The following is a 19,349-nucleotide window of genomic DNA, read 5'->3' on the forward strand; positions in this document are numbered from 1 at the left end:
ATAATAATATAATATTATTAATAATATCGTAATATAATGGGACAACATTAAAATTATTCCAACCCTTCTGTTTAGCGGGGGGTACGGGACTCAGTCAAATTACCAAGCTGGCAGTCCCCCTCCTGATTGTCGGAGGAAGAAACCTATCCTGGGAGCTCCCGCGGAAGCGGCCGCCCTCAGGTGGTCGATCGTAAAGGGGCGTATACCCCTTTAGGTGGGAGTGTGGTTCGGCCTCAGCCGGCTCGTACATGGAGCGAGCGAGGCGGACCACAAACACACCCACGGATTGCATTTTAAGGTCGTGCTCCAACACGTCGTTCCTGACGTAGCGACCAGCCCCCACGATCGCTCGCGAGGCAAGGTTCTGCTGCGCCTGGAGACGCTGCCGGTTCGACTTAGAGACCAACGCGTACCATGCCGGCACCGCGTAGATGAGTCGGGAACGAATGTAGGTCTTGTAGATACCTAGTTACTTTCGTAACGGTAACCTGGATGTAAGCACCGGTCGGAGTATCGCTCGGGCCACTTAGGCCTGGTGGATCGAGTGCTCCACCTGCGAGGTCATACGCAACGAGCAATCGATGCTACATCCTAAGTATTTAACATGGGTTTGCCAAGCTACCTCCATTTCCCGTTTACGTAGCGGCGACGGCATATTACGCTTGCGGCTGAAAAGTATGGTTTTAGAGCAAAGAGTAAAATAATATTGTTCCAGAGATAGAGCTCCGTGACAGAAGGACAGTCGGACGGTTGGCAGAGCCCTAGTAACATGGATCCGTTTTTACCCTTTGAGTACAGAACCCTAAAAAAGGCGGTCATGAGCCAAGAATATAGTACCCTATACACGAAAATAGAGTTATGTTTCGTGATAAAAAAAAAATGTATTTTCTTCAAAATTTCCCTTTTCCTTTAGTTTGTCATTTACCATTACTTCCTTGAATGTTATCCTTATAAGCAACACTATCACATAGTGGAATAATATAGAGGGTGTATTTTTTTTCAAAATGAACTCGTTCGATTACCGGCTAGGGAAAAAGCTATTTTATAAATAATGATGCAGTTTTAGTTTTATCAAAATCGGCCTCGTAACTTCTTTCAGCATTTTTCGCTAATTGGGTACTTGACACTAATAACAATAAAATATGAAATATGATCGATATGATAGCTTATAAGTAAACATAAATTATGCAATATTTCGTTTAATTTTTAATACACTATAAGTATTTTTATTTCTAAAAAGAAATTTTCGATTTTTTATCTGTGGGTTTTAAATTCCAAAACGGGGACGGTGCTGCTTGAAATGTCATGTGATGTCACCACATGACCACACGCATAATAAACAAGACAAATAATAATTATATCGTTTGCTGTTAGAGTTGGTTGAATTTATGTTGTGAACCGATATAAATCCACACTATATTAAAGTTGATAGCGTGTTGAAAGAACATATACAATGCAATAAATAAAAATGAATACAAAAACTTCCGCGAAATAACCTATGGAAATCACAAATAAACAACGTAAGTAAAATATTCTTTACATTTAATCTTTTCGGACAGTTAAAACATTTCTTAGCCGACTTCCGATAGAAGAAAGGTTATGTTTAAGTGATTATCAAGCTTTTTAAACTATACTTATATTGTTATGTGAACTGCTTTAAGGTTATTTATTGGTTATAATTATAATTTCAGATCCTCGCGACAGCATTATAGTGACGACGCTATAGGGTATGTGCAGTTTAAGAAGAAGGCAAGCTTGTGTTTCATGAAAAAGTTGTCCTGAACACAAGGTACATCAAATGTCATGCACAGTGTCTATGATTGTATATGAAAAGGAAAGTATTTAATGGGATTACTGTCCTGCCTCCCAAGGATGCTGCAAACATGCAGTAGCATTTTTAATGTGGAGTTGTAAAAGAAGTGAGGAACCAAAAGTTTCGAAAGTGTATAAACAGTAGTTCTTTACTTGCATAAACTACCCAAAAAGATGAAGGAAGGAAAACTACCATACAGTTGCTGTTATTGGACTACAGATTTAATTATGAAAATGACAGTGATAAAAAAATATATTCAGTTGTTACAGAAAATAATTTTAGGAATTAAGAAAAGCATTAACGCAAGCAGCACTCAAATTCAGCTTAGCAAGAGCTTCAATATAAACGAAGGAAATAACAGCTTCAGAATGATTTGAGGTGATCTGTAGTAATTATTGTAACTGTAACATATGACGATAAATATATACAAAAGTTCTACTGTGTGTACTCAACAGAACCATATAAACCAAATAAACAAATAAAAGACTAATATTAGCAAATCATGTATTTTTAATTATACAATCCTGTAAGTTAATCAGTGCACATGCACAAGCAATAATAACATGGTCATGAAATATTTTAATTGTGTCCTATTAATTACAGAATGGGCCCTTAAAATAGAATTCTCATAGACGTCTTATAATTCTATTCTTATCATAGACATCTATATATTATATTAAATATATAAATACTTCCACTTGCTGTTTTGTTTTGATTACGTCCCATTCCAATGATTTGGAATTGACAAATCACTCGAGATTTACTAAATTTATTTCTTTTTCTCTATAATACTTCTCTTACATAAATAGTATAAAATGTCATTGCTTGCAAACAGAGGATTTAAACATATAAGAATCTGCAAGTTCTTTAACGTTTATGAGATTTGGGTTTAGGAACTTGTATAAGCAAATTTATTAGGATATTTAGCGATCGTACTTGTACACATCGTCACTGCACACGCCTTGTAATTTGACATTCTTGCAATGGTTCTAATAAAAGTTAAATAATTCCCAAGATTTCCCCTGAAGTATGTGTAGCGTCGAAGTTTATTTCTATATTTTCAATGTGTTGACGTCACGCTACGAAATGACACTTGACCGCCTGTTTTGGCGTAACGTTCCGTTTACCGTAATAAAAATATGTTTTTTATTAATAAATAGCCCTTTTTTCGAAAAAATGATCAATGAAAGGCATATATAATACGTATATGAATTCATTAAAACAGTTTCCCAAAAAGTGTTAAGTAGCGGTGGTCGTTGAATCAACGAACTAGTTAAATCAACCGTTGATTCACTTTCAACGAATCAACGTTAACCCAATAGAAATTGGGTACTTGACAGTTATAACAATAAAATATGAAATATGTTGGATATGATAGCTTATAAGTAAACATAAATTATGCAGTATTTCGTTTATTTTTTAATACGTTCTAAGTATTTTAATTTTTAAAAAGAAATTTTCGATTTTTTATCTGTGGATTTTAAATCCCAAAACGGCGACAGTGCTGCCTCAAATGTCATGTGACGTCACTACATCGAAACCAAACAAGACAAATAATAATTAAATCGTTTGCTGTTAGAGTTGGTTGAATTTATGTTGTGAACCGAAATGAAGCCATACTATATTAAAGCTGGTAGCGTGAACCTGCTTAAAGAAGATCCATATATGCAGTGCAATAGATCAAAATGGATACAAAAACTTCCGTGAGATAACCTATGGAAATATCAAATAAACAACGTAAGTAAAATATTCTTTATATTTACATTTAATCATATCGGACAATTAAAACATTTCTTAACTGACATCAGACAGAAGAAAGGTTGTCTTCAAGTAATTATTAAGATTTTTTTAAATATACTTACATTCTTATGTGAACTGTTTTAAGGTTATTAATTGGTTATATTTATATTTACAGATCTTCCGACAATCGTATAGTAACGACGTTATAGAGTATGTGCAGTTTAAGAGGAAGGCAAGTTTGTGTTTCATGAAAAGTAAAAGTTGTCCTGAACACAAGGTACATCAATGAAAATGAAAATGTGATAACTGTCCTGCCTAGAAGAAGTGAGGAGCCAAAAGTTTCGAAAGTGGGCACCAGTCTGAAATACATAAAGTAAAGTACACGGGAAATAGTACTTCTTTACTTGCGTAACCTACCCAACAAGATGAAGGAAGAAAAGTGACCATACAGTTCCTATTATTGCATTGCAATTTAATTCTGAAAATGACAGTGATAAAAATATATATCCATTTGTTACGGAAAATAATTTTAGTAATGAAGAAAAGCAGACACGCAAGCAGCACAAAAATTTAGCTTACGTGATCTGTAGTAATTATTGTAACTGTAACATATGATAAATATATACAAAAGTTCTACTGTGTGTACTCACTAGTAGAACCATATAAACCAAATAAACAAAGAAATCGGTTAATAAAATACTAATATTAGCAAATCATGTATTTTTAATTATACAGTCCTTTAAGTTAATCAGTGCACATGCACCATCAATAATAACACAGTCATGAAATATTTTAATTGTGTCCTATTAATTACAGAATGGGCCCTTAAAATAGAATTCTCATAAAAGTCTTATAATTATATTCTTATCATAGACATCTATATAATATATTAAATATATGAATACTTCCACTTGCTGTTTTGTTTTGATTACGTCCCGTTCCAATGATTTGGAATTGACGAATCACTCGAGAGTTACTAAATTTATTCCTTTTTTTCAATAATACTTCTCTCACATAGATAGTATAAAATGTCATTGCTTACAAACAGAGGATTTAAACATATAAGAATCTGCAAGTTCTTTAACGTTTATGAGATTTGGGTTTAGGAACTTGTATAAGCAAATTTGTTACGATCGTACTTGTACACATCGTCACTGCACATGTCTTATAACTTGTCATTTATTTAAATTTTAGTTATAATAGCTAAATAACTCTCAATTTTCTTCTAAGCGTTGTTTGTTTACAGTGTAATGACGTTCCGCCACAAAATGACACTTGACCGCCTGATTTAACGCGACGTTCCGTTCACCGTAAAGAAAGTTCGATTTTTATTAATGAATAGCCCTTTTTTCGAAAAAGTGATCAATGAAAGGCATATATAATACGTATACTAATTCATTAAAACACTTTCCCAAAAAGTGTCAAGTAGCCAATTAACTAGTTAAATACGTCAACGACGTTGAACGGAACGTTTCGTTATTTTCAACGTAAATTGTATTTTGTAACGGTGGTCGTTGAATCAACGAAGAAGTTAAATCAACCGTTCAACGAATCTACGTTACGTCAACGACGTTAAACGGATCGTTTCGTTATTTTCAACGTAAAATTGTATTTTGTTTAGAATTAAACTAACGTAAATTTTTTTTTATAATATACGAGTAGCAGACGAGCTTGATTGTCGGTATAATAGCATAATTTGAACTCCAATTATGTAGAACATATCGAATTATTTCCTAATAAATAATTATAATTATAAATATCAAGAATTGATATTTATATCAATTCTTGATATTGATATTTAATAACACGCACTACGTCAAATTGTTTCTAAAATAACATTTACCGCACTTCAGTAGAGAAGCGTTGATCGTTGCAGCATAGTTAAAAACCGTTTATTATTGATGCAAGTTGAAATTAGTAACACGTTAACTCGTTGACGAAATTAACTAGTTGATCAAGTAGTTGATCAATGGAAATTAACGTTGACGTTTCGTTGACCGAAAAAACTTCAACGACCCACCGCTAGTGTTAAGTAGCCAATCCTTATAGTTTTGGTTTTGCACCCTGTATACATGCACAGCAGCGCCGTCAAACGGTTGGCGGGACAAACTCGGCACAGTACCTAATAGTACCTATAGTCCTATAATATTATTGTCATAATCTATGTATTTCGTATAGGTGATAATTTTTTATACTGTGTGGAGATTAAATTGAGTTATTACGACGATCATATTAATTTACTATCATAAAGTACTATTTGCAGCTCGCCAACCACTTGGCAGCGTTGCTGTGCATATTTGTCCATTTTTTGACGTAAGATAGCTCTCTTTTCACGTATAGGGTATTATACTCTTTGATTACCATATATGTGTTTGAGAATTTTGAATTATGCATATGTATTTTTTTTATATTAATGCAAATATTTAAATATAACTGAAGAATTTTACAAACGTTTGTCTATATTGGATTCATCTTCATTAAATGCATAATTATAAAAAAACAACAGAAAATTATACCGTTAGTATTTATTTTACACTTTTGCTATTAACGCCACCAATTTACCAACTTTCCTTCTAACATTTTTGGATAAATAGAGATTGTACTCCTTACTTTACCTCTACATATTTTTTATTGATCATCATTACATAGGTTACTATAGTCTTTGATCATTACCTCATTATAATAGCTATCATAGAGTCCTATATGGGCTACTATAATCTTGGACTTAACTCATAACTGGTATCCACGGTTTTAAAAACTATAAATCAAGAGCTGTGTAGGTTCTATACTTTTTGGCTTAGACTTAGAGGCTGAGCTCATAGGTGTCGCTAGTTGTTATCTCTTTATCTCACGCAAAAATTTTAAAAGAACCAATAGAGTAAAGACATTTGTATTTTACACTCTCTGCTATTTGTTAAATTTCTGGCGTGTTTCATTTTCATTGGTCAGAGTCATCTTAAGATATAATATTTACCAATTGAAATGGTCTATTTACGTTTTTAAGAAGCTTAGTTTTTCCTTTGCCACTTTAGTTAAGTGCGGTCGTGTTATAGTTTGACTATCATTGCTTTGTCACTCGGTAACGCTTGTCGTGTTGCCGGTTTTGTATTTTTTGACAATATTATCCATTAATACAGTATTTAGAAGGTTCTTACAATGAAGTACTTGTTCCTTCTCGGAGTGGGCCTCCTGTTTCTCTCAGGTAATATATTTTACTTTTTATTATAATGTCTACGTCAGCTCAGTTAGATTTAAAGATCTCGGCTAAATGTTGCAGACTGATTGTTTTTCCTTATTTCGTCTGTCCAATCCGGGATCCATTATTAATCCAGAAGGATTACATTTGTACAAATGATAATATACTTTATATTTTACTATAATGGCACGGTGCTGATTATTGGACACCGGCGATCCGGCGAGGGCCATGTGTGAAAACTAGTAAAAAACGTATTTATCCATTATATATATATATATATATATATATATAAATAAATTAACAATAATATGCCACCGTGTTAAAATAGTGTGGCAATAGGTAGTTTGTGTGAGTTGAGTATTCAGGGCGAACAGCAGTTTGATGAGTGTGGTCGGTGTTGCAGGGGGCGCGCTCGGGCAGTCGGCGCCGGCCGCCGAGCTGGACGCCGACCTGGGCGCCTCGCGCGAGGGATCCCGCACTGGTGAGTACACATAATACTTATGTTCTGAACTATGTGATAGCTTGAAGTACAACCCCAGGCATACACCTCTGCGTCACCACCTTTTCTTTCATATCTAAAAATGTATTCCATCCCATATGTTCATTGTCAAAATTAATTATTACATGCTATAACTTAAAGGAATAACATTGTGAGCCTGCCTGAAAGTACTTGGCCATTGTGGTGATCGATGGCCTAAACCCCCCTCGATTCCAAAGGAGAACCTCGGGTTATGTGTTCTAATTGAACTATACTTGAGTATGGATTTGTACATTTCCAATATCATACTAAACAAGTAATCATTTTTAATACCTTTTACAATAAGTGGTATTAACTTGAAAAAATTAATTTCAGTCCCTTAAGTTGGAAGGTCAATATTTATAGATACATAGCTGTTACTGCTTTCACTGTAGCTTTGAGTGAGTGCCTACCTGCTATGTCTCATCTCAAAAAGTTGAAGAGATTTGGAATATATTCAATTATGATGCCGTAGTTCAAGTCGTAAGGTTTGTTTGGTTGTTCAACTGTCATTCTCAAGGTATTCAAATCTCGAGGTAAATAAGATTCAAGTGTTATTTTTAGTTCACACCTGTTTTTATTTGTTTTGGTATTCAGAGGAACATGTTTTAATATAATTCTGTTTATGATAACTCCATATAATGTAGCAAAACTATTTCACTCACATTATTCATATGGAAAAGCGAGGCCCGGCTCTCTCTTTTTTTCATCACATGAATTAATATTTATTTTTAATTATTACCATACTGGGATATAAAAACATGTGTATTGATGTTACATTATTTTATCTGCTTTTGGTCCACATGGCTTAATATTAATTTTATCAATTATGCTGATACCTATGTATTAGATAGACATTCATGTACATTGTTGGCTTATCATCTGCATTATTTCATTAAGCCTTTGACTTACACGCCTTCCTTTTTAGGGTTCCAAACCCAAAGGGTAAACACAGAAGTATTTTAGGTTATTTTGATTTTATTACTTGTAATTTATTTAATTTGTTTTTTCATTTGTTATTTTTATTTGTAGTGTGTGTTTTATTTTTATTTTACTTTTCTATTCGATTTTTAACACGCTTCTATTAGCTTGGGTTGTATGTATGTAGGTATGTATGTAAGTAACAAGTAACGGAATCTTTGAACCCGATTTCTGTCCATTTTGAACGTTCAGTTTAATTCAAAATTTTGAAGAATTATCAATAACCGATGACAATACACAATTTTAGTAATTTCGTACCATTGTCCTTATCAGGATTAACGATTTTCGAGGCGAGATTGTTCATGCGCCTTAGCAAAAGTTAATGCCAAGTTACTAGATTGCAAATAATTTTTAGTTTCAATAAGGCGTAACTGTTATAGCGTGATTTTTAGTTTTGAAAAACAATAATGTTATTTCCCTATAAATCATATATAAATGTACTGAAACATATCTATAATGCCATCTTGTAGAATGATTTTTAGGATTCCGTACTCAAAGGGTAAAACGAAACCCTCCGCTGACTGTTCGTGTGTCACTGGGTTTTATCTCTTAAACCATAATAGATAGACTCTTGATTTTTTTACAAATGATGCATAATGGTGCTCGCTATAACATCAAATACTAAAAATTAATAAAATAAATATGCTTCAAAAAACTAAAAAACACGCTTTTATGATAAAATCGTGATATTTTATATTTTAAATATGATGATATTTTCTACTTTTTAGTTGATTTTATCTTAAAAGCGTGTTTTTTAGTTTTTTGAACTATATTTATTTAAGTTTAAATATATTTATTTCATTGGATTTAAATTGGTTTTGTAATTCATTCCATTTGTAATTATTTTAAATTTAATAATGTTTAATAATATCGGAGAATTGTAACTGTTTAAGGTATTAGGTGAAGTACACTAACATATTAGGGAACCCTGTAATGTTAGATGTAAGATATGAGTAAATAAATTAATATTAGTAAACCTCTACTCTCTGTCGGTCTGTATGTCTGTCATGGGGCTTTATCTCTTGAACCGTAATAGATAGATACTATGCCCTCTTACGAATTTTCGTTCAGGCCACGTGTCTTGACGCGAGTTTAACAATTTTTACCCAAAAAGTGCACAACACTTCTAAATCATATCATGTCAAGCCACTATGTTCATCGTTTTTAATTTTAGCTTTTGAACCGAAAAGATAGACAGTTCAAATTTTCGCAATGCATTCACTTCTATGGCTGCTATGATAATAAATACTAAAAATTAAAAACAAAAAAATTTGGTTGCATGGAACCTTCCATGCGAGTGGAAGTATTCTGACTGAGTATTCAACTCATACTCAGTCATTAATTCTAACACAATTAAATCAAGTCAAGAATGTGAAAATTCCTTTAATTAATGTTTTGTGGATAAAATAGTGAAAATATAAATAATAATAGTACGTTCCTCATTCGTGAATTTTATTTGTTTGCTAAATATATTGCGTGACATAAGCGGTGCGGCGGTCAGCGCCGGTAGCCGGCGTCGGGGCGCAGCACGCGCACGCGCTCCTTGAGCCAGGCGGAGTCGCGCAGCCCGTGCCGCAGCTCGCGCGCGCCGCCGCCCGAAGCCCGCCACCACCCGTACCTGACACACACACTTTTATTTATTTAATTGTTGTGCCAACGAAGTAAACACTAATAATATATCAGGCGTAGCTGTACAATAAAATCTTGGTGAGTGTCACCTCAATTATGGGCACAGACTACGATTCACAACACTATAACGAATAACAATGCACTTTTAAATACAAAAATTATTATGAGAAATAATATTAACATTAAAAATAAATTATATCATTTTAATTACATTATAATTTTAAAGGCAACCAAGAAAAACACAAGTATAACAAAAAACAAAATAAGGTATAAATTAAAATACATTGTATATGAAATTGAAATTTTTATATCAATAAAATGTTCAGAAATATGTGAGCATACAATTGAAACAGTTATTAGTTGATATTAATATACTTATACAAAGATATAAATGAATTGATAAATTAAAAAAAGTAGATTGAAATAATTTAATCAATCTTAACTATACTTGCACGGATCGATGATGACAACGGGAAAATGAATTCCCGTTATTTATCGTCCGTTATTAATCGTACTATCAGACCTTTGCTTCCCAAAAAATGGTAATAAACATTTTCTAGTAACAAACTATAATTGATTATTAATAACGGGCGCAAGACGGCGCCGGGAAATGTTACGATTCGTTTGAAATTTAGAAAGTTAATGTAAACGTAGGACATGAGGATGAGTACTCTTGCGACGTGGTAACGGGCGCGTCGTACTTGTCGCGCGGGCCGCGGCGGAACATGTCCTGCACGCGCTGCAGCCGCTGCGGCGCGTCGGGCGCGGCCGGCGAGCGCGAGCGCCGGTAGAACTTGTCGGTCACCGTCGCCGCTGTAACCGACACGCGACACCTTGACAAATTATCAATTACCCTTCATATGTTCACATTTTATGTAAAACTTTATTTTAACAAATTTAATAGATATTTTTCATTGTAATATGTTATTTCTCACATTATTACTGAGAACAATAGTTTTAATATAAAAGTATATTTTTATTTTCTATCTGATTACAGACAAATTTCAACTTGACTTCCCTTTAACTTAACCTAACCTAGCAGCATCGCGTTACTAAGTATCACGAGTCATGTTGTCATGTACACGAAAATAATACGTATTATTTATAACTATGCCAATGATAAAAATAAAATATAAGTATAATGTGACCGTAGTACTCGTACGCTTAGTGTCAAAACTCAATAAGAGTTCTTCAATTTATAGTAAACAAAAATGTCCATGAGAACGAAATTTCCATTGCCTACAAAATATTCCCTAAATCCTGCAGCGGTACCATAATTATTCGCACACGAACTTACGCAAAGCGAGCGGCTTAACGGCGGAGATGTGCGAGCGGCCCAGCTCGCACTGCGCGGCGAACCGCAGCTTGAAGGAGCGCGCGTGCAGCGGCGCCGCCTCGCCCGCCGCGCCCGCCGCGCGCCCCGGCCGCGCCGACTGCTCCGAGTGCGCGCTCGACATGCCGCACGCCGCGCCCGGAGCTCACTAGTGCACCGGTCGATGCCGGTCGTCCGTTGCCAACGGTCACGTTTGTGTCCTTGGATACGAGAGTGCGACTGCGCGTTGAGGTCGTTCGGAACGATACATGTGAAGGCTTAACTTGAGGTAGACCCTGTCGTTGTTCAGATGCCGAGGCGGTGCTGCGCGAGGAGGAGGCCATCTCCCCCGACGGGCTGAGCGTGGCGCAGCAGCGCGAGATGCGCGAGCGAGCGCAGAACTTCACTTTCCAGACTGAGGTTAACCGCATGATGAAGCTGATCATCAATTCGCTCTACAGGAATAAGGAGGTTCGTTCTTTATTCGATTTATGCTTTTAATGCGTATCTGCAGACTCCAATGAACATTTTAAAAGTATTAAAAAGCATAAGCTTGAATGCCTACTCTTTCTCATACATTTAAGATCCTCATTTATACCTACCTACATTTCATTGGAATATTAAAAATTTATAGATCTTCTTGCGAGAGCTGATCTCGAACGGATCCGACGCATTGGACAAGATCCGGCTGCTGTCGCTGACGGAGCGCGACGTGCTGGACGCCAACTCGGACCTCAGCATCCGCATCAAGGCCGACGCCGAGAACCGCCAACTGCACATCATCGACTCCGGCATCGGCATGACGCGCAGCGACCTAGTCAACAACCTCGGCACCATCGCCAAGTCTGGCACCGCGGACTTCCTCTCCAAGATGCAGGATTCCGAAAAGGTACATCTTCAATCTTATTATCACTACAATGGGCATGATGACAAATTTGGAAAACTCCTTCTGTAACGTAGGTACATGTCTACTGATTCCAAAAATGGTATTATTTGAGCAGTAAATTGAGTATTAACGAAAATAACAGCATTTTTATAGCCATTTTGAATTAAGCGCGAAAATGCTCGCGAGTGTCATGGCGTTCGTTGATGACGTCACATCAGGACATCCCATACAAAAGTTCGAGCAATTCAGTGACACACCTTGAAAATGACGTCATACACCCCGATTAGCTTTTCAGACAAGATGGCCGACTGCAGTATTTTATACTTTTACTAGATGACCTGGTGAACTTCGTACCACCTAATTATAAGTGACTATCTGTACCCTGTGGTTTCACTCGTGTAATTTATGTATTATGTCCATAAACTACAGGTAAATGTTAGGAAATGGCCACAGGAGAACAGAAAAATAAAAAATACAATTAATACTGCTATTTTTCCAAACACGCGAAAAGAAATACCTATAACTTCAATAACGGTTTTTTGAAGAAACTTTCTTTACTTCTAGTACTCTAATAGGGTTGATTGTTGAGTAGCTAAAAATGCTGAAACAGATTTGTAAATAGAAAGGCCGTTTATAACAGTCTTAAGGGTTGATCTAAAAAAACAAACAGTGACTCAGATGCTTCCTTATGTCTTATGATAATTTTCTTAGTGTTCCAAATTAACGGATTTTAAAATAAAGTTCCTTACCCTATTAAACGACCCTAAGGGTTGATTTTCCAAAAACGGTGAAATAGGTTTTTTTTTATAATATTGGAGTAGCAGACGAGCATGCAGTCCACCTGATGGTAAGTGGCTACTGCCGCCCATGGACATCTGTAATCAACCCCAGATAGGATTAGATATTCCTACCTGAGGTCGGGCACAGATGCGCCGCTACCCCTGAGGACTAAGCTGGAACGCCTCGGAAAAGTCTGTCTCCCTTACCACACCCTTCAAACCGGAACACAGCAGCGCCTAACACTGCTGTTATTAGGTAGAAATAGGTGCGGCGGTGGTGCCGCCGGATTCGAACCACAGAGGGTTCTACCACCTTAAAAATCTATTATTCAATATTCTATTATTTTCAATCAAAAAGCTAGATAACCATTTTTATAGATTGCTTCAAAATATGCCGACTTCTAAACGAAGTTTCTACCCCTATTTTACCCTCTTAAGGGTAGTTTTCCATAAATGGTGTTAAAAAACGTTCTATTATTTCCAATCAGAAAGGCACATGCAATTTTTTAGTCTTTGCTTCCAAATTAACGGATTTTAAAATAAAAAAAATAAAATTCCAACCCCTATTTAACCAACTTAAGGGTTGGTTTTCCAAATATCGTAAAATAGATAATTAATTACTTTGTATCGAAAACCCAAATACCAATTTTCATATAGGTTGCATCAAAACTGGGGGACTTTAATACAAACTTTCAACACTTATTTATTCACGGAAACGCGGTCGAACAGGATAAAAACCTACCTCTCCACCAATTTTCAGCCAAATTGATTCAGCCGTTCTTGAGTTATAAATAGTGTAACTAATACGACTTTCTTTTATATATAGGTTTTATTGAAAATATAATAAATATTAAAGTTTCCTTTTAAACTGGGTAATTTTTGAGAGTCAAATTCAAATTCAAATAAGTTTAAATATAAATATGTTTTAAAGATCGTGTTCAACTATTCATTAATAGTCTCGTAACGAGAGGGAAAACTTCAAAAGGTACCCGTCGACGTGGGAGCGACGTCGAGTTATGTGGGTTTTTTACCGCACTAAAACCCCCCTGGTGGCCGTCCTCATCGCTTTTGGAGAACTCCGGGATCTCCGACGGAACACAACCGGAGTCCTCCAAGCGCGATGCCCCGATAGGGCTCTGCCCTGGGAGAGCAGTTTTCGCTACTCCCAAACCATCTGGTGTTCACGACGGTATGCGACCACACATACCGCCGTCCTTCCCGGGGTCGCTCACTGGACGGTTCGAGCTCCTACTCTTCACGACAGGCAGGGGATACCGTATCCCTATTCTAGTCCCGGAACTACAGGGACAAATCTCGTAATACCTATCTACATAAACGTTCGGATCGGCAGGAAAACGCGCAGGAGATGAACGACATGATCGGGCAGTTCGGCGTGGGCTTCTACTCGGCGTTCCTGGTGGCGGACCGCGTGACCGTGGCGTCCAAGCACAACGACGACGTGCAGCACGTGTGGGAGTCCGACGCCAGCGCCTTCAGCGTCGCGCCCGACCCGCGCGGCGACACGCTGCGCCGCGGCACGCACATCACGTGAGCCACACACACACGTCTCTCGAGCGAATAAAATATGATAACATGCACGCTCATCGGCATTCCATTTCTGCACAGGTTGCACATGAAGGAGGAGGCGGCCGACTTTCTGCAGCCGGACACCATCCGCGCGTTGGTGCAGAAATATTCTCAGTTCATCAACTTCCCCATCTACCTGTGGGCGTCGCGCACCGAGACGGTGGAGGAGAGCGACGCGGACGCGGAGGCGGCGGCGGACCGGCCCGAGGACGAGGACGCGCAGGTGGAGGACGCCGCCGACGACAAGCGCGAGCCCAAGAAGACCGAGAAGACCGTGTGGGACTGGGAGCTCATGAACGACAACAAGCCCATCTGGACGCGCAAGCCCAACGAGGTCGCCGACGATGAGTACACGCAGTTCTACAAGAGTCTCACCAAGGACACCACTGCACCTCTCGCCAAGTGAGTTCGATCGATTACACGTCCCGAGAATATTGTACCCTGCACGGTTCTGGATAAAATCAATATAGTAGTAGTTGTAATTTTTCGATAGATAGGTGAGATCTTGAGGATAATGCATAAGAAAATACAGCCGGTACAAATATAACGGTTATTCACTTGTAAATGTACTATACACAACTTCTTATGAATATGTAACAATGGGTATTTGGAATGTTGCATTCCAAATATGATAGCCATATTTCTGATATCTTATACATTTATTATCGTTTTTAATCAAAATAAATAAACTTTCATGTCATTAGGGATGAAAAAAATTAGAGACGGTTTCGATCCAAGCTTCAACTGCTACTTGCGACATGTGTAGATCGTAGGATAAAAACGTATGTACGGTCGCAGGGCGCACTTCGTGGCGGAGGGCGAGGTGACGTTCCGCGCGCTGCTGTTCGTGCCGCGCGTGCAGCCGGCCGACAGCTTCAACCGCTACGGCACCAAGACCGACCACATCAAGCTCTACGTGCGCCGCGTCTTCATCACCGACGAGTTCAACGACCTCATGCCCAACTACCTCGCCTTCATCCAGGGCATCGTCGACTCCGACGACCTGCCGCTCAACGTCAGCCGCGAGACGCTCCAGCAGCACAAGCTCATCAAGATCATCAAGAAGAAGCTCGTGCGCAAGGCGCTCGACATGCTCAAGAAGATCCCCGACGACGAGTACGAGCACTTCTGGAAGGAGTACTCCACCAAGTGAGTACGATTTCGTATATTTCGATCGTCCCCGCGTAATGCGGAGACCGAACCGATGCAATGCAACGAGACATTGATGTGTTTCAGTCGTACAACTATATTCTGATTCATAATGAGGTGTCCAAAATGTAAAGAAAGAAATGTAATTGTCAAAATACGATTACAGGTATTGTAAACCTTACCCAAATCAACATGAAACAAAAACTTTAACAAACTCAAAAAAAATATAAATTACACACAATTTAACAAAGGCCCTATGAAATCGAAAAAACATTCGAGTTCACGATTCACGAAAATATATAACATCAGCTACGAAACATATAAATGGCGGCATAAAAAATGTTTTGGATCCCGATTGTGTAACCAATATCACATTTTAATTTTCTACCATAAACCTTATTTTTTATTATTATTACTGTATTGAACGAAATTAAAGTAATATAAATATTAGAAAATGTGAATTGATCTTAATTTATTTAGATTACTTTAATATCGTCAAAAATAAGAAGCTACCATGTGAAACGTATTTTCTCGAACACCTTTGTTTACATTTTGGACACCTAAGGTCTCCAGCGGCATCACCGCTACACCTTTTTCTGCCTTATAACAGTAGTGTTAGGCGCTGCTGTGTTCCGTTTTGAAGGGTGTGATAAAGGAGACATACTCTACCGAGGTGTTCCAGCTTAGTCCTTACGGGTAGCGGCGCATCTGTGGCCGACCTTAGGTAGGAATATCCTATCTGGGGTTGTCTACAGATATCCATGGGTGGCAGTAGCCACTTATCATCAGGTGGACTGCATGCTCGTCTGCGACTCCTAAGTCATAAAAAAAGGTTTAACAAATACGAAACATCCTCTCCGGGTGTATAGTCGGGGATGTGTGTTAACCGTGTCGGTGTCGGCAGCGTGAAGCTGGGCGTGATGGAGGACCCGTCCAACCGCTCGCGGCTGGCCAAGCTGCTGCGCTTCCACTCGTCGCGCTCGGAGCAGATGACGTTCCTGGCGGACTACGTGGCGCGCATGAAGCCCAAGCAGACACACATCTACTACATCGCCGGCTCCAGCCGCGCCGAGGTTGGTGTTTCATTGTTATTTGGGTGACGACCCGCGTGGCGGAGCGGTCACCATACCGGTCAGACGCGCAAAGGGTCCCGGGTTCGATCCCCGGCCAGACAGATATCTAAATAATGAATTTAGATTTCTGTTTCTGGGTCAGGGTGTTTGTGTATTTGTCTCTGTGTGTCCATGGCACCCACGACACGGGGAATCCTAGTGTGGAGCTGTAAGTGTAGAAAAAAGCGGAATAAAGAGCGTTTGTAGCGGATTGTTGCGAAGTAGTTTTAATCTTAACTTAATAGCATGGATTTCCGCAAAGTAACGCCTTGTATCAGGCGTTATTAACTGCTTAACCCTGGTGTGCAGGTGGAGAAGTCTCCGTTCGTGGAGCGGCTGGTGCGCGCGGGCTACGAGGTGCTGTACCTCACGGAGGCCGTGGACGAGTACTGCCTGTCCTCGCTGCCCGAGTACGACGGCAAGAAGTTCCAGAACGTCGCTAAGGAGATCTTCGACCTCGATGAGAGTAAGTATCTGTTTGTTTTTGCATTTCATTGTTTGTCTTAATTTCATATAAGATTTTATATTTAAATGTTATATATTTTGAGTGCTATATTTGCTTTCCGTTTAAGTAAGTATAGAAGGGACAACGACAGGCTCCTGGCACATCATTTATAAGTTAACTAAACGGGGAAACTTAACTCAATTATTATAAGTAAATCTATATATGAAATTACGGTTATAATATTATGTATACAAGAACCACGAGGCCCTAATGTATGTATAAAATATATTACGAGTTATCAGAAATGGACGTTCGTTTCGATAATTAGTTAGAGGGAGATAGAATGTATAGACGGAAAGTAACGGGCGGGCGGTTCGCAGGCGAGGCGAGCAAGGAGCGGCTGGAGGCGTACAAGAAGGAGTTCGAGCCGCTGACGCGCTGGCTCGGCGACAAGCTCGGCGCCTGGATCACGCGCGCGGCCGTGTCGCGCCGCCTGGCGCGCTCGCCCGCCGCGCTCGTGGCCACCGTGTTCGGCTGGACCGGCAACATGGAGCGCCTCGCGCTGTCCAACGCGCACCAGAAGGCGGACGACGCGCAGCGCAAGCACCACCTGTCGCAGAAGAAGATGCTCGAGATCAACCCGCGGCACCCCGTCGTGCGCGAGCTGCTGCGCCGCGTGCGCGAGGACCCCGACGACCCGGCGGCGGCGCGCGCGGCGCTCGCGCTGCACCGCACCGCCGCGCTGCGCTCCGGCTTCCTGCTGCAGGAGGGGCAGGCGGTCGAGTTCGCGGAGGCCGTGGAGGGCATGCTGCAGCAGGCGCTGGGGCTGCCGGCCGACGCCGCGCCCGAGGAGGAGGACTTCGCGCTCGACGACGCCGCGCCCGAGGCCGACGAGGAGGACGTGCCCGCCGAGGACCACGAGGAGCTGTAGGCCGCCCGGGTAGACTCCTGATGAGCGATCGTTTCTCGCCGGACGGAACTTAATCTCCCGCATGTTAATATGTTCATGTTTGCCGAGCGGCCGATGTTGTTTCTCCGGTGTTTCTATGTTTTAACCGGAAAGATAATCCGAGAGGACCTACGATATTTTGGAACGAGTTGCTTTTGTTTTTTGTTTAAGTGAGAATATCAGAAATTGTCTTTCAGTAGGAGTCTATTTCGTTACTTAAAGTAAGTTCTAAGACAGTAGCGCAGTGCAATAGCTGCCATGTGTCACAATTGAGTAAGTTGGTCATTATAATATCTTCACCGCTACTAAGATTTCCTTGTTCTACCGCCTGATAAAATAGTATCCATAGTCTTTTTTTTTTGCTTACAGAATGAACTAAGTTTTATTACGGTACTATAGAACTGCAGTCGGTACTGTGTGTGTGAAGGATCGCTTTACGAAGCGGTTTGCCGCGAGCATGAATGACGAACATAAAAGACTGTTATTTTTATATTTGGTGTACATGAACCATAAGTGCATGACAAGTGAATGTAAATAAATTTTAATATTTATTAATATTATTGTATTTGTTTTATTAATAACCTTGTTCAAGTAAATATAAGCATAAATATAATTATAATTTATAATCTAATACAATTGTATCTCTGAAACCTCAGAAGGTAGCCTCAAGTTTTGAAAAAATATACATCCCTGCAAGGTAAATTTTTCAAATGGACCTTCAGGGCCAAATTTAAAACTAAGGATTAGCGAAATGACATATTTTGTGTAATTATTTAAAACTATTTTAGTGAAGGTCAAGACATTCTACCTGGAGGGATAGTTGCGAAACTTGAAGAGAGTTGGTGAGACACTGCAGATCGGGCGTCTTAAGTAGTTGGGACTAGTGATGCAACGAATATCCGGCAACTATCCGGTTTCCGGCGACCTAAACACTATCCGGCCGGATACCGGATAGTAGCACCCTGTTTCATGGTAGCACCTATTCCACACCATGGAATCGAATGAGTTTATTTTGAAAAAAAATACATAACTAACAAAACACAGTCTGTATTATTCCACCATCGGATAGTGTCGCTTATAGGGTTATCAAGTTTTGGGAAGGCGAAACTAAAGAAAAGGCTCATTTTAAGAAAATTCATATTTTCATATTACGCTGGCAGCTAAGTTCCCGCCATTTAGAAATTTAAACATATCGCATATTATAACAAATGTCTGATTAATTATTTTATTCCTTACAACAATGTTTCGAGGAAC

General features: G+C 39.0%; 2 protein-coding genes and 1 long non-coding RNA gene across 3 annotated transcripts; 2 read left to right on the plus strand and 1 right to left on the minus strand.

Annotated features, from left to right (window-relative positions):
- Nucleotides 1-1,329: 1,329 nt before the first annotated feature.
- On the plus strand, nt 1,330-2,313 carry LOC140750965 (uncharacterized). Its single transcript, XR_012103258.1, has 2 exons — nt 1,330-1,520; nt 1,692-2,313. It is a non-coding gene; the product is annotated as an uncharacterized LOC140750965 (long non-coding RNA).
- Nucleotides 2,314-6,369: 4,056 nt separating this feature from the next.
- Gp93 (heat shock protein 90 Gp93) lies at nt 6,370-18,655 on the plus strand. The gene is made up of 10 exons (XM_073084718.1): nt 6,370-6,755; nt 7,153-7,230; nt 11,499-11,659; nt 11,823-12,077; nt 14,205-14,401; nt 14,480-14,842; nt 15,239-15,589; nt 16,494-16,662; nt 17,011-17,167; nt 17,527-18,655. The coding sequence occupies exons 1-10, from the start codon at nt 6,710-6,712 to the stop codon at nt 18,075-18,077; spliced, it is 2,328 nt and encodes a 775-aa protein (XP_072940819.1). The 5' UTR covers nt 6,370-6,709; the 3' UTR covers nt 18,078-18,655.
- LOC140750956 (uncharacterized) lies at nt 9,627-11,491 on the minus strand. The gene is made up of 3 exons (XM_073084721.1): nt 11,174-11,491; nt 10,548-10,689; nt 9,627-9,865 (listed from the first exon to the last, which is right to left on the minus strand). The coding sequence occupies exons 1-3, from the start codon at nt 11,331-11,333 to the stop codon at nt 9,745-9,747; spliced, it is 423 nt and encodes a 140-aa protein (XP_072940822.1). The 5' UTR covers nt 11,334-11,491; the 3' UTR covers nt 9,627-9,744.
- Nucleotides 18,656-19,349: the final 694 nt, after the last annotated feature.

Source organism: Epargyreus clarus, unplaced genomic scaffold (assembly GCF_041222505.1).
Source record: "Epargyreus clarus isolate Ecla_fem2 unplaced genomic scaffold, WU_Ecla_fem_2.2 ptg000021l, whole genome shotgun sequence".
Classification (NCBI taxonomy): domain Eukaryota; kingdom Metazoa; phylum Arthropoda; class Insecta; order Lepidoptera; family Hesperiidae; genus Epargyreus; species Epargyreus clarus.